This window comes from Cheilinus undulatus, linkage group 18, assembly GCF_018320785.1.
Source record: "Cheilinus undulatus linkage group 18, ASM1832078v1, whole genome shotgun sequence".
Taxonomy (NCBI): Eukaryota; Metazoa; Chordata; class Actinopteri; order Labriformes; family Labridae; genus Cheilinus; species Cheilinus undulatus.
This window is the reverse complement of record NC_054882.1, coordinates 39,219,657-39,235,342: the sequence shown is the minus strand read 5'-3', so window position 1 is coordinate 39,235,342 and position 15,686 is coordinate 39,219,657. Positions and strand designations below refer to the sequence as shown.

At 41.0% G+C, this 15,686-nt stretch overlaps 1 protein-coding gene across 3 annotated transcripts in view; it reads right to left on the bottom strand.

Moving 5' to 3' along the window:
* The window catches only part of LOC121526329 (peroxidasin), a 133,870-nt gene that overhangs the window by 36,011 nt on the left and 82,173 nt on the right, over positions 1–15,686 (bottom strand). For all 3 annotated transcript variants that reach the window (XM_041812871.1, XM_041812872.1, XM_041812873.1), the window contains 4 exons: positions 15,149–15,424; positions 6,967–7,079; positions 6,444–6,600; positions 3,490–3,598 (listed from right to left, as the gene is read on the bottom strand). In XM_041812871.1, coding sequence (XP_041668805.1) covers positions 3,490–3,598; positions 6,444–6,600; positions 6,967–7,079; positions 15,149–15,424 — 655 coding nt within the window. The remainder of the gene's footprint in view (positions 1–3,489; positions 3,599–6,443; positions 6,601–6,966; positions 7,080–15,148; positions 15,425–15,686) is intronic.

Below are 15,686 nucleotides of genomic sequence, written 5' to 3'. Positions count from 1 at the left end.
GCAGAGAGCAATGAAAAGTTTACTGAATGAATAAAGGCTTCAAGATTCAACCATTTCTTTATCATCCTGAAGCAGCGTCTCACTGATGTACAAATGAAAGAAGTAATCTGGCAAATATCCAAATGTAGTTATCAGAATAACAGTCGTTAGTAGATGCAATGTTTCTTTTGGTAGCCTTCAGAATCTAATCTTTAAAATCTTTAATCCTTGAGCACTGAGCAGGAAAGGGCAGCAATATCAGCAGCCTCCTGAATGGCCACACTCTTTCCCTCAAGGCTCTGACTCAGACCTGGAACATTCAAGTCATGCGCCAAGATAATGTGAGACAAGCTATTTGTACTCAAGCTTTAGCCCCATGAGCATGTCGCTCTGGACTCAGTCTGTGCAGGGAAAAAAACCTTTAAAATTGTCCAAATGCAACTAAAAAAGGAAAAGCAGGTACTTGTGGTATCTGTTAAGCTACAATCTACTTCTCTTAAGTGTAAAGCCCCGTTCAGACCAATGATTTACGGTGCAACAAGACTGTGAGAAATGACTGTAGAGGACAGTTGCAACTGAACTGAGCTGCCGCACCTCGAGTCAAGCAGGCTGATAATTCCTGCAGCTCAGTTGGTCAAATTGCCAACAGCTGCTTTTAGATGTTACAAGTACATAAATAAGAAATGCTAAAAGAAAATCTTCTTTTTATAGGCTATAAATGGCAACAAATAAGCCTATTTGCTAAAAGTAGCATTGATAAAACCATGCTGTGAATTTTGGAAATCCCTGCACAAGCGCTGATAAGCACTACTGTCCCTTCCATCAAATGTCCAGTCAGGCAGGATGTTTCACACCATGAGAGCTAATACATGAGAAGTTCAAGGCAGTACTAAGCTATATATTAATATGGAAAAATACTGATTTTAGCTTTTTATAACAGGAATGAGCTAGAAAAGAGTTTTTGTAGTTGCATGTGTAAATTTGAGTTACTGAGTGACTTTAATTTCACTCCCATCAGTGCATTAATGCTTCCAGCCCTAATCTTTTGTTGCCAAACAACCAGAGCAGTTGGCTGCAAAAAAGATGCACTCTTGAGTTATATCTTGGAATTGTAGTGTTATTTCACAATTAAAGTTGTAGTAAATGATTTCTTTTTGGTGTCGTATGCCCACAAAAACAACACAACCCATCAGGGTCTTGCTATTGAAGCCATCTAAAGCCAGGTGCTCACTGTTTGATTTTCCTGCGATTCAGCCACGAATTTAGAGTTGCATGACTCACTTGGATGTCGGGTCGACCTTCAGTCGGATTGGGCGTTGTTTGTTGTGCTGTGTACAGGGGGGTGCGACAGCCGATCACAGCCCGACTACGACCCAACGACCTGCTCCCGACTGGTCAGGAGGATTTCTGGCATGTTTGATATTTTGGTCATACGACTCCAGACATTTCACAGCGAGAGCAGAAGCGCGAGCAGAATAAACAACTTTGTGTGGGGGGTTGTTTTCCTTTATGAACGGTCAGACAACGTCCTAAATTATCATAACAACAGCTGGAATGACTTTCTGATGCATAAAGGAAATAAATGAGCAGGAAATATTCCTGTCCGCGGACCTGCAGCTGACACAGAGGTGATGCTGTTTGTGTGTTTGGGACGGAGAGAGGTAGCGGGAGAGAGAGAACGTGAGAGAGAGAGAGAGGGGGGAGAGAGAGAGAGAATTTGACTGGAGACACTTCACCCTGAAAGTGTGAGACTTTTTTAAAAGAAAACTCCACGATTTTCTGTCACAGTCCGTCCTGACTTCAGAAGCACAGTGTGAGCACTCAGGTCATGCACCACCGTTGGATCATACAGTGTGAGCACACAACACGTGCAGGATGGTCGTGCGTCGTAAGCGATTCAGTCGCACAGTATGAGATGACATTCTGCCACGACTGTCGTATGGTTGGCTTGAAATCACACAGTGTATTCCCAGCTTTACAGAATAACACACTTCTGAAATGCCTTCTCGCGCTGCATTCTCACTTGAGGAAAACCAGCAAGGGACGCTGCTCCAGCCAATGAGGAGGCTAGAACTTGCAGCCAATCAAGGCTCAGGTCAGAGGGAGGGTTCCTATTGGCCGCTGTAGTAGGTGTGCTTGCGCCTCTTAGCTCAGTGAGAAGTTGATACAAGGGCGGCGTTACCAGCGGCGTTCAGAATTTGTTCATGCTGAGACTGTTTTCTTACCTGTAATTTGGCCATTAATTTCAGTGGAAAAGAGGAGCAAAATCACTCCATGAGAGCTTTGCCACTGTCATTACTCGAGGAGTAATGTACCTTCGTGAGGAGGTATGTGATCAGGGGGCGGAGCTACGAAACTTGGGAAGAAGGGGGGGGGGGGGTTGTTAGGAGTTGATTCCACACAGTTCTCATAGAATGTTACATACTCAAGCTTTAAGCTGACAACATGTTGAAACATAACAACAAAGAAGATGGATCATCCAGGACACCTCTGAGAGAAAGAACAGGAAATTTCCAAGAAGAAAAACACAAAAAAGACAAAAGAGAAGACCTCAGTCTCAACTACAACTCCTGGCTAGCTTAAATGCTAACAACAACTGCCAGTAACTGCTACTGAACACTGCCTGATCAACGGGAGACTACTGAATGCTACCTATTGAGTTAGCATGGTGGCGGAACGTACTGAGGCAGCCACCTGGCGCCATCACTAGCAGCAAAACAAAGCCCTACACTCATACCAGAACTGACATTCTGTGTATAAGAGACTCCTTCTTTACTACTACGAAGGAAGTGTGCCTGCAGAGTTTGCATCTTTCCCGACGGAGATTATCCAGAGAACGGGGCACTTGGAAACTGGAAGGAGGAGGAGGACATGGAGACAGCACGACACCCACAGTGTGTGGGGAGGAGGCAGAGACGGCGTTGTGCAAGAAGGTGGAAGCGGGGCAAATGAGCCAGGCTGCAGGCTAGGTTAAGAGCGCCCCCAACAAACCTGCCATACTGAGCATCTTTCTTGGGGATGCTCGCTCCCTCACAGCTGTAGTAGGTGCGAGGAACTTCGTGGGGCTGCGGATTTCTGACCACCACATCAACGACTGTGTTTGCTGCTACAGAGGAGACTTCCAAATGAAGTTTCGTTGTGTTTTTACTATGCAACGACAATAAACTGTCTATCTATAAAATACCTCAGGAAACAGGAAAGGACAGCCATGATTTCCACTGCTTCTGAATGTGGAGCAATGTGGAAGACATGCCTAATTGAAGTAAAGTCACTACAATTGACCACCTAGTTTGACTTGTGAATAAGAAAAAAAGTTCCCAAACAAAGACAAATATTTTTGATGATATCAAACTGTTTTTTTTTTTTTTTTGGTCTTTTTTTGTTTTAATATTGCTTTTATCAAAACCAATAGCCTATGAAGACAATTACCTTTCAGCATGCATTAGTTTTATTTCAGTAGGATTTAAATTGTGAGTGTTTTTTGTGTATAAATGAATTTATAAATCTTACCCATCAAAGAGTCGTCTCCTCGTTGACTCTATGGCGCTGTCCACATTACGGATGGCCTGCTCTATGGACGAGCTCACAAAAGTGTCTCCCTCTCTGCTGACTGCAGGAACTGAGAGAAAAGGAGAAAATATAGTGTTGGTTATTAAAACAACCCAGTGTGCATGATATCAGCAGATATAGAGCATAGGTCAGGAAGCACAGCTTTGATTTAATGGTGTTCTTTAACCTTTTTAAGATCTGTACTTCAGCCACTCTCCTGAAGCTGGACTGAGCACATTTCTGGCACTCTTCATCATCTCTGTGTGCCATTGAAAACAGTGAGATTGTGACGCAAAGGCTGAGAGAGTCCAACAACAACTGAGCACTTTGATACAGTTTATATTTCAGCAGCAGAGAGCTGCGGTCTGACCTGAGAAATCTCAGCAGGAAACACTAACACTCACGGTGAAGAGCTGACGGGAATCTGATAGCATTTCAGCAGAGTGTGACTTAATTACTGACTGAGCTGGACAGAACAGATCAACACTGGGATGGCTCCTGGTTTTATGGACTTTACACTTTCCAAATGTTGCCAATAGGGATGTACTGATATCACAAGTACCTACAAATACTCAAATAATTAAATTTTACTCTATCATTATTGTTTTTTGGAGATATAATGTTGGGGTGTTGAAGGGGTTTTTTCAGAGAAGAGGACAGTAGATAGAATCAGAAACGGGGTCAGAGAGTGAGGGAGAGACATGTGGGAAAGGACCACATAATGGACTTGAACTCTCTTGTGCATGGGGCATGACCAAACTGCTCCAAATGTTTAAAACATTTAATCTTGATTAATCTCAGAATTTCTGTTGTAAACTGTGATTGATATGACAGTAAATAGTAAACTCTGCTAGTAAATAAGTAATCTAATGTTGTAGTCTGTGGAAAAATAAGCAGAATGAAGGTTAAGTATCAAACTTAACAAGAAGACAATTATCTTATGTCTTTAAGGTCAGTTCAGTACAGATGAGGATTAGGCAAATGTAAATAAAGTCTTGATGCGTTAATATGCCACATAAAGTTGAATAAACACAGTTGTGAGAAGTTGAGGAATATGTTTGTTATTTCAGCAACATAAAACAGATATAACTGATGGAATTATGACCTTTTAACACTTAAACTCAAGCCCTTCTCACCACTTCTGTTCAAAATGTATTTTCATCCTTGTTGTCAACCAAACAACCCAAATGTTTCAACAGTAGAATAGATAAGAGCTTGGATCAATAAGGGCAATAGACAAGGGTTTCATCATCATTAAGAGTTGACAATATCCATCCACAGTCATGCTGCACCCACCTTCTATGGTCACTTGTCTTTAAAAATGAGGAGCATTTTTTAACCAAACAAGAAATCACAAGGTTTATTTACTTAGCTTTATTATGCCATCTTTTAAAATGCAAGCCTCTGAAGGGAGGGGAAACCCAAATAAAACGTAGTGTCAACTTCTGCTGACCCACATCGCAAATGATTTTGGTGCTTACCAAGATTTTAAAACTTAGATTAAGAACTGTTAGATAATTTATAATTTCTTATTTCTAGTGTGTAACTTTACAGTATAATCTTAAATCAAGTGTGATCATGTCTGTTTTGTCTCAATTAGTCAGGAAGTCCTTAACTTAAGTAAATGACTGTTAAAATAAGCTACATTAAGTTATGTCATCCACAGTCTCATTAAAATAGATCTTCTTTCAAGATTCAGTAACAAACTCAAGTTGCTTGATTTAAGAACCATGCAAAAGACATCATTAAAAAATGTAATTTATTGAGCAGAATACTTCTGAATTCAAGCACGCAGTGATGCACACAAGTCATTTTTTGCAAGTCCAAGTCAAGTCTCAAGTCTCCGATGGTTGCAGTGAGCGTTCTATGGTCTGCCTCTAACGTCCAGTCTGCTTAGACCACTGCATTGTTCTATCTAAAGAATCTATATCCTGTACTGTGTTATCACCATCAGTAGGGTGGGGTATTGTCTGTGGCCGGCTCGCCATGGTGTGCACATGTGTACACTTACATATGAACAGATTTTTTGCTTATAACAAGAATAAAACCTCTTTTTAAATTTTTTTCTAACTTATTTTAGGAGTGGCCTTTTCTCCGGTGCATTGTGAGCTGTGAAGCAGGGTTTGTAACATTCAATGCAATATTGGCAGCATTACACCAGTACATTGGATGAATGGTTATAGAGGACACAGCTGGCTTTATAGATGATAAATAGGTATTAAAAGTGTGTCTTACACAGTGGTTTCTAGTGTATATTAAATCTTTGTTTTATTAACGGGGAAATTTGACATGAGAAACATCTCAGATGAAATACATCTCTTGGCAATCTGCTCAGTAAAGCTGTAACTAAAAAAGTAACAGATCACCAGAACTCAAACATCATCAGTTGTATTTAAAGACGAAACATGGCTGACATGATATCGGCTTTGGCAGATGAACATTTCTGCTGATATTTGCAACCAGCCTGTAAATATTGTCCTATATTGTCTGTAAATATTTTTTCAATTTCATCCTTAAACCTTAAAGTGTGATTTAACAACTAGAATTTTATGTAATCAAAATGTATACATTGGTATTTATATTGGCCATAGTGAATTAGTAATTATCAGCTTATTAGATATCAGCAAGAATCCAATATGGTGCATCCCTATTTGAAAAGAATATTCTTTTTGATTTTCATTTCTAGGATGTTTCTGAGTGTTTTGTGTTTTTATTATTTTGTAAAATCTGATGAGGAAGAAAATATGTTTCCTTTTCATGTCTATAAGAATAACTAATTTCACTGGAGCTAACATTCCCTCCACATTTTCTCCATCTCTTCATAAGATTCTTAAATTCAGAAAAAGAAATATTTCAAACATTAAAAAAATGAATAAATGTGCAACCTTAGAGGATGTACTTAGCAGCTGTCTCACCTGTGACAGTTAGCACCATACTTGCAACCTGGTAGCCGATGGGGTTGCGAGCAATGCACTCATAGCGTCCAGCATCAGCTGTGCCCACATCCTTCACCTCCAGGTAACCCTCGGGACTGATGTGGAACTTCCCGCTCTCTGTCACCTGCACACCATCCTGGGAGAGAGATAGAGTTGGGGGTGGGAAAGAGGGCAAAAGTCATGACCCTGCAAGCTAGCATGTGGAGCTGGGTATCAAATTACTGGAGAAGAATTAAGAGAGACTCACACATATGTGGACTATTATGTCAGATCACTGAGCTGTTTAGTCTGCTTAAATGTTTTTACAGAGAAATAAGCTACACATATTAGTTACTGAGTGACATTTCTGACATTTTCAGCATTAAATTACTAAACTAACCCTACACCACATTTCTGCTCCACTCCCTGCCTCCTTCACTTAATCATTTTTCTAACCCGATGACCTCTGTAATGAGTGGGTGACGAACAGCTTACTCAGCCGACAGCAGCTCTATCATCTAACCTTGTTCCAGGTGAGGACGGGCTGAGGCTGGCCCTGAGCGCTGCAGGGAATCTGGACGTCCTGGCCAGACTCCACCGTCAGGTCCCTTGGAGCATTTGTGAAAACAGGCGTTACTGAATGAGTTAAAACATACACACACACATGCGCATGTGTTAATGATTATACACTATTGCTCAAAATAGTAAGCATGAAAAGTACATTGCTGCATTCAATCATAGCAGATATGGATTAATCTTAGCTTTTACATTATTAATGTGCTGCAGTTTCTGTTTGTCTTTATTCTACTACAAGGAAAACTTTCAGCAGCTTTAAGTCATTGTGGAGCCCAGAGAGATGAGGGCATTGCTTTTTTGAAAAGAAAATTACAAACACTTGCTTCATGTGTTGGCAAATAATACAATGACCAAATCTGCCACCCAAAGACTCACTCTGTTTAGAAATAGAGACCTTACTATTAAAGTTGCAGTCACTAAATTCAAACCACAGTCAAGGAAATTTATAGAGGCCTATTTTTTCCCTAAACCTGTCAACCCAATTAGATCTGTCTGATGGGGCATTGTTTTCATTAAAGCAGATGGAGGATCTGTTAGGGCGCACTTGTACTAGGAAATTCCATGTCCAGGTACATTTAATCCCCAAAGTCCAGTCTGATTGGCTTGAGTGCTCTGTGCTATACTCATGCAGTTCTTTGGCCTTGGTGTGGATGGAGGAGGTGGGCTTCAGCATGGCATGATTAGTTGTGCATGAGCACAAGCATGGATATACAACTTGAAAATGATATATAATAGATGCAAATCAATGCACTGCCTTGCACAGGAGAAAACCTGGAGTGTTAAAGGACAGTATCCCATCAAAGCATCTCAAATAAGCCACCAAGTCACCAAGCAAAGCTGCAGTCATGTTTTCTGTGTAACCATTAGAACGATTTGCTAACCAGCCAGCATAATGTCAGACTAGAGTCTAATGGTCCCATTTTCTCATAAAAAGATTAACTCAGCTGCAGCTTCTGTTAAACTTAAACTTATAAAATCCAACCATTGTGTTTTATTTGGAGTTGTCGAAGACAGAAAAATGTTGATAGTACGGTAAATACCAGCTAACGTCATTTCTGCCCACACTACTCTGTCAACTAATATGGTATTTTTGTTTATCATTGAGCAGTTTATTATATATTACATATATAATACAAACAAAATCATAGATCATTTTGTGACTGGGATTATCTGTCCTTTGGTGGGTTTTTCTTAATGCGCCTCATGTAGATCGTTTCAGGAAATTTCCGTGTAAGCAAGGAACAACTGAAAACAACTGAAAATGCTGTAGTATTAATGCTTAGCCTGTAAGTGGAGCTGCAACGCTGCAACAGAAATGCACCAAGAGAGAGAAGAAGATTACAGAAAACTGCCCCAAACTTTCTCCTGGTTGCCCTTCTGGTTCTTCTCGGTGGTGTATTTAAGAACATCTGGTGTGTGCTGTTCTCGGTGGTGGTAATGAGCATCAGATTTTGCTGTAAAAGCCATAATAAGCTCAGTAGCTTCTGCAGCACGAACACAACCCCGTAATCTGCCATTGTTGTTTTGGTTCGACAGCGCATGCGGCGTAAGTGGGCTATGTGTGACATAATCGTTTCAAGAAAGACGCGGTTGGCTGTCCACATTGAGACAAAATGCTAAGCGTTTACAGATTTGTTCACTCTGGGACCCAGTTTCAAAGAGTAGCGTTTACGGCCTCCCAAAATGCAGTTTCCATGTGAATAAACGTAATAAAATGAATCCGGGCATATGCCCAAGGCTGGGTATAGGGGGCAAATGTGCTTAGGCACAGAACGGGGTAACTGGGCTTTGTGTGAGTGAGCCCACTCTGAAAAATAAAGATACTCTGGTGATAAAATGTATATTTGCTATAACTCACAGTTTGTGTCAATCTGCTGTTCTTCGTGTGAAATACAATAATGTTTGCATTAAATAAATAAAAATGCTTAACAAATTAACATACACAGTCTGAATTAGTCAAATTGCATCTTCACTACACTATGCACACACAACAGAAATGTCTGATTACTGCAAAAATCCTCCACCCATCCATTTTCTATACCGCTTATCCCATTGGGGGCCGTTGGGGGCTGAAGCCGGTCCCAGCTGTCATTAGGCGAGAGGTAGGGTACACCCTGAACTGGTCCCCAGTCAATCAAAGGGCTGACATAAAGAGACAGACAACCAGACACGCTCATATTCACACTTACAGCCAATTTAGAGTCAGCAATTTACCTAATGAGCATGTTTTTGCTTCTTGCTGCGAGGCAACAGCGCTTACCCCTAGGCTGCCATGCAGCCTGCAAAAATCCTAATCTATGCCATGTCTCCCTCTGCTCCTCACTTAAATTAAAGAGAGAGCTGTTTTGGTAGGAGGGGCAGAGCACACGCTCTGCTGTAAGAGTAAGAAAGGTGAGCTCAGGGTAATTGTTTGATCTTAATGAACATATTTTCATAGTTGTAGGAAATTAATATTGAAACTTGATTACTGGCTTTACACACAATGTTGAACACTGTGTTGGAGAAGGTTGGCCAAAAAATAACATCCATATACTTTTGTGATTCCCATAGAGCAGGGAGCAATGAACAACCTGGCCATGGGAAAACCCCCAGAGTTTGAGAACATAAACTCGAGTGGGAAGCAGTTTTATACATGTCTGACACTAATTAACAGGCTCTAAATCAAAGTTGAACTTTGTAAAACACAGGGTTCATTGTGGGGTACGGTACACAGCATTAAGCCGCAGGCAGTCTGCTGCACATATTTACCACAGCAACTAGAAAACAGTACACTATGTCACAGACATACTGACATATCTGTTGAAAGAAGACAAGCTACACATCCAGTTAATCCCTGCTTTCACTTTCTTCTTCTCTTCCTTAACAAAGCAGTCTGCATAAAGCTGCTATCAGCGTGAACAGGTAGCATGGTTGTGGGCTTGTGAAGCTTTTTTACAGTGTGGGGCCATGATGAAACGTGTACTTTGAGCCATGTTAACAACCATTACTACATGGAAAAACATGGTGTCATCACAGGATTACAGACTGCCATGTTTTCCTATGATATGCCAAGCCTGTAATTTAATTCTCACACACAAACACAGCCATCTGCACACAAGTAACACACTGTGAAAAAACTCTGCAATAATTTCATGGGAGCATGTTTATGCAGCAATTAATCAGTACACAAAAAACTGCATTTATGAACGCAAAAATAAAGAGCTTGATTGAACAGATAACCTATGTCTTTCAGCTGTAAGAGTTTAAATACGCTGCATTAGCTTAATACCAGGCTCGTGTGTGTAAACAACAAATTAGCCGTGAATGAAGAATGCTGCACCACTCCCACCCTCTCAACATTTTACCACCTAGCACTCCCCTCCTCCTCCTCCTTCTCCTCCTCTTCCATCTTTACCTCCCTCACAAGCATGCTGTGTTTGAAGAGAGCTTTCAGCAGCCACACTAACAGCATGTTTGTGAAAGACCTGTTTCAGTCCCATTTTTCAGTTGGCTGTCTTCAGAACAGATTAGCTTTCAGAGCAGTCTGCAGTGCAATCAGCACTCTTATAATGTAATCTTTGGGTTATTCTAGTACCTTAAACCATGGTGCTATTCTTTAATTTTTCCTGGTCTTTTTTAGGGATAATTGCTATATGTTGTTGGGAAATGCTCTGAAGGTTGCTTCAACTGCCAGATGACATGAGAATTCCTGTTTCTGTCTGTTTTTTTGAGTATCCTGGTATCTCTTTGTACAGCTAAAAATTTTCAGGAGACAGGACATACCCGTATCCTGGTTTTGAGAAACCCATTTTGGTACCTGGAGCAGGCACGACTTGGATTTAACAGTTCATGTCACTTTGGACAAACTTGAAATATTCTGGATGTGTGGAAAAAGGACAGCCGGTTTGCTTCTGCGTAGAGATTGAGAAAGTCGCTGCAGAGACGCCTGTGTTGTGCTTAATTGCACTATATCTAGTGAACAGTTAAGTTTTGGCTAACCCCCGGGGTCAGCCCTACACATGGGTCTGTACGTGACTGCCTGCCTGACTGAGTTACACCGCTTTCCACATTATTATGCAAATTACATTTTTCTCTGATTTTCCTAAATATTAATGCAAATGACAGTAAGAATGTTTTTCAAGTCAACAGCCATTAGAATATAATTCAAATGTTTTTGAACAAACTTTATAATGATAACCATTATTTTTTCAAAAATAAAAACCTCAAAATGCACTTTTCCACATTATTAAGCACAACAGAGTTTTAAAAGATTTTATAGGTCGTAAAGAACTGAAAACGGTCATTCGTTGAATTTTCAGCATAAGGAGGTCATATTAACCAAAATCAAAAGCTATTCCAATCAAAAACATCTTAACAAGCCAAGTTCCATGTTAACATAGGACCTCTTCTTTGATATCACCTTCACAATTCTTGAATCCAATGAACTTGTGAGTTTTTGGAGAGTTTATGCTGGAATTCCTTTGCAGGATGTCAGAATATCCTCCCAGAACTGCTATTTTGATGTGAACTGCCTCCCACCTTCATAGATCTTTAGCTTGAGGATGCTCCAGGTTCTCAACAGAGTTGAGGTCAGGGGAGGATGGGGGGCACACCATGAGTTTCTCTCCTTTTATGCCCATAGCAGCCAATGACACAGAGGTATTCTTTGTAGCATGAGATGGTGCATTGTCATGCATGAAGGAAATTTTGCTACAGAAGGCACTATACCTCTTTTTGTACCATGGAAGAAAGTGGTCAGTCAGAAACTTTCAATACTTTGCCGAGGTCATTTTCACACCTTCGGGGACCCTAAAGGGGCCTACCAGCTCAATCCTCATGAATCCAGCCCAGAATATGGTTCCGCCACACCCTTGCTGACGTCGCAGCCTTGTTGGGACATGGTGGCCATCCACCAACCATCCACTACTCCATCCATCTGGACCATCCAAGGTTGCATGGCACTCATCAGTAAACAAGACTGTTTGAAAATGAGTTTTCATGTATTTCTGGGCCCACTGTAACCATTTTTGCTTGTGAGCATTGGTTAGGGGTAGCTGAATAGTAGGTTTATGCATGACTCCAAGACTCTGGAGGATCCTACACCTTGAGGTCAGTGGGAATCCAGAGGCACCAGCAGCTTCAAATACCTGCTTGCTGCTTTGTAATGGTATAAGATAGGATAAGATAAAATAAGATATACTTTATTGTCCCCGAGGGGAAATTTGCCTTGGGCAGTAGTGCAACATACACAGCTCAAACATACACTGACGTACAAACATCACGATTATGGAAAATACAGAGTCTGTAACACTACACAAAGTGCCTGAGAGCATCCAACAACATAACAGTTCATTCAATAAATACTGACAATTCTGACTTCAATTGTCAGTATTTTAGCAGCTGCTCTATAAACCTGATGAATTTGTCTGTCAGAAACCTTCCTCATTATGCCTTTATCTGCACAAACACGTCTGTGCTCTGAATCAGCCACAAATTTCTTCATAGTACGATGATCACGATGAAGTTTTCATGAAATGTTTTCATTCCTTATCCAAGGCATTACATTATTTGACACTTTCCGGCAGCAGAGAGATCCTTTTTCTTTCCCAAATTGCTGAAACCTGTGGTCTGCTTAATAATGTGGAACAGTGCATTTTGAAGTTTTTATCTAAAAAAAATATAATGGTTATAATTATAAAGTTTGTTCAAAAACATTTGAATTATGCTCTAATGGCTGATGACTTGAAAAATATTCTGTCATTTGCATTAATATTTAGGAAAACAAGAGAAAAATGTAATTTGCAGAATAATGTGGAAAGCGGTGTAGTTACTATACTCTTAGAGCCGTGCAGAGCTGCGCTATGGGCGGGGTTTAGCTGTACTCAAAGCTCTCTGTAATGGCTACCTCCAGTGTGGTGATTAGCTTTAGCATAGCGCAAGTTTTAACTAGAACTGATCCTATGAAATAAAAAATAAAACAAAACTTAAAGATTTCCATGAAGTGAAAGATGTTTTTGCCTTTCTTCCTACCTGCTTCAGCATGAGTATGTGATAGTTATGGGGGAAAGGGTTAGTTATCGTGTGAGCGGTTTGTCTACAATTGCTGCTAACTCAAACTTTGCCACAGCAGCAGTTTTGTCATAACTGGACAATGTGTCTTTATCAAAACAAGGGCAGAGAGCAACAGTGACAGCTTTTCGTGACAGAAAAGATGTTTACGCCCTTCCCCCTGACTGCTTTTGCAGAGATTTGGGATCATTATGGGTGGGGTAGGCTGTTTTATCCATTAGCTGTTTCCACGGTAGCTGTTAGCTAGGATGTAGCCGTGGAAAGCGGCAGTTTAATCAGAACTGGTTCACATTTCCTTGAGCTTAGAGCCACACAAAGCTTGTCTTGGCAGAGAAGATGTTTTGCACATCCGCCAATCAGCCTGGCATCAGTTTCATTGACAGAGAAGCTCCACTCCACCATTAACAAATCTACGGCAGCTCAAGAGTAGTGCATGTGCACGTTATTTTGTCTTGTCGCTGTCGTTCCTCCAATTACCTTTCAAGAACTTTTGAAAAGTTCTGCCCTTCCCAAACGCTTTGAATGGGAGCTTTTCCAGACTAATATGGAATATACAGTGCTTAACAAATTTATTAGACCACCTGTCATATTTGTCTCAGAGACCATCCAGCATCATAAAGTGCTTTAATGGGGACTCTCATTTTCAGTGAGCTCTCTACATTTTACCATTTTGAACAGGAATGAGGAATTTTAAACTGAATTCACCTTTTATACCCAAATTTGAGCCGGCTCACTGGGCTTCTCTGAGAAGTCAGAAATTAATCAAGCATAACATTCATTTTCATGCAGTTCACTAACAGTTATCAGCAACTGTCAGTCCTCTGCATCAGTCTCCTAGCATGGCTGCTAATCCAAGTTAATCATGTTGCACAGCTAAAAACCATTTTACTAATAAGGGAGCAAAAAAACTGGACACTGGAAGACCAGAAGAAGGTGTTGTGCACGGATGAGTCCAAGTTTGAGGTCTTTGGATTGAACAGAAGAGCATATTTTGAGACCCAGAACAAATGAAAAGATGCAAGAACGGTGGATAAAACCATCAGTCAGAGAGGTGGAGGCAGTGTGATGGTCTGGGGGGCTTTGGAGGTGGTAAAATAGGAGATTTGTAAAGAGTGGAAGGGATCTTGGGGAAGGAAAGCTATCACAAGATTTTGAAATGCCATGCTTGGGGCCATTTTCATCCTACAACAGGATAATGACTCAAAACACACCTCCAAAGTGTCTACGAAATATTTAAAGAATAAGCAGTCAGCCAAGATTCTGACTGTAATGACCAGCACAGTCTTCAGGTCTGAACCCTATTGAGCTGTTGTGGGAGCAGCTTGACTGTGTGGTACAAAGGGAGACTCCCTCAAGCCAATCCATGTTGTGGGAGATGCTCCAGGAAGCATGGGGAGAAATCTCATCAGATTACCTTGAAAAACTGACAGCTAGAATGCCTAAGGTCTGCACAGCTGTAATTGCTGTAAAAGGTGTTTTTTCTATGAAGGCAAAGTTCAAAGAACATTTTTCATGAAAATCATTATTCTAACTCTGACCATGTTAGCATGTCCAGTTATTTGCTGTATTTCCCATTCAGACTGATTTCATGAGTTTTTCCATGGAATCCAAGATGAATTCCAAGTGATCCCAAACTTTTGAGCAGTAGTGTATTCATGCAATGGATATATGAAACAATCCATGTCGTGTGTCAAGCTAGCTGTTCATTGCCAACAGGGCTTTATTTTTTAAACTTTAGGGGATCCTTCAATTCTCAACCCACAGACTACGGGATAGCACAATTACGCACCCGAAAAACTAGTCAGGCATTCCATCAGGCATCCCAGACAGTTGCGGTCAGCCATATACTAGGTTTTCACCTAATCTCATTTATCTAGTGACAAGCTCAAGACTGCCTTTTACGTGGGCTGGATTCACCACAACATGACAATTTCAAGATGTAGGATGCCTAAAACATATAAAAATTGATGAAAATAGGGCCCAGGTTTAAAAATATCTCAAAAACGTATTTAAACATTATGTTAAGTACAACCTATGATGTCTTTTCATTACTTCATTAAGGCTTCACCCTGCACTCTCACCTCTCTGCTGGATGCTGAGCTGGACAGCGGCGCGTACAGTCCCCACAGGGCTGACCGCCTGGCACTCATACTGGCCCTCATCATGGGCAGCCACTCGGGTGATACGGAGAGTACCAGAAGAAAGGACCACATGGCGGCGGTCGAGGGGTAATGGACTGCCCCCTCGTGTCCAGGCAATCACAGGCTGGGGGTAACCAGTGGCCTCACAGGGGAAGTCCACTGTGTGGCCCTCCAGGACTGACTGGTCCTGTGGGGTGACAGTGAGCTGGGGAATAGCTGGAGACAAAGGGGAAGTAAATTATTGCTACAGCCTGAATTATAACAGCATAAGGACACATGGCAGCACAAACCGACTCTGTCCCAGCTATTTTGCTTGAAGAAAACTGCAGGTCAGCAAAGTTGAGTTGGTAACAAAGAAACAAACTTTGAATGTCTACCACAGGATATGAGATATGTTAAAAATCTTACACATTTAAATGCCAAAAAAAATCCCCATAAATCAATCAAGAGCATATTATTTGGCTTTTTTTATAGGTAA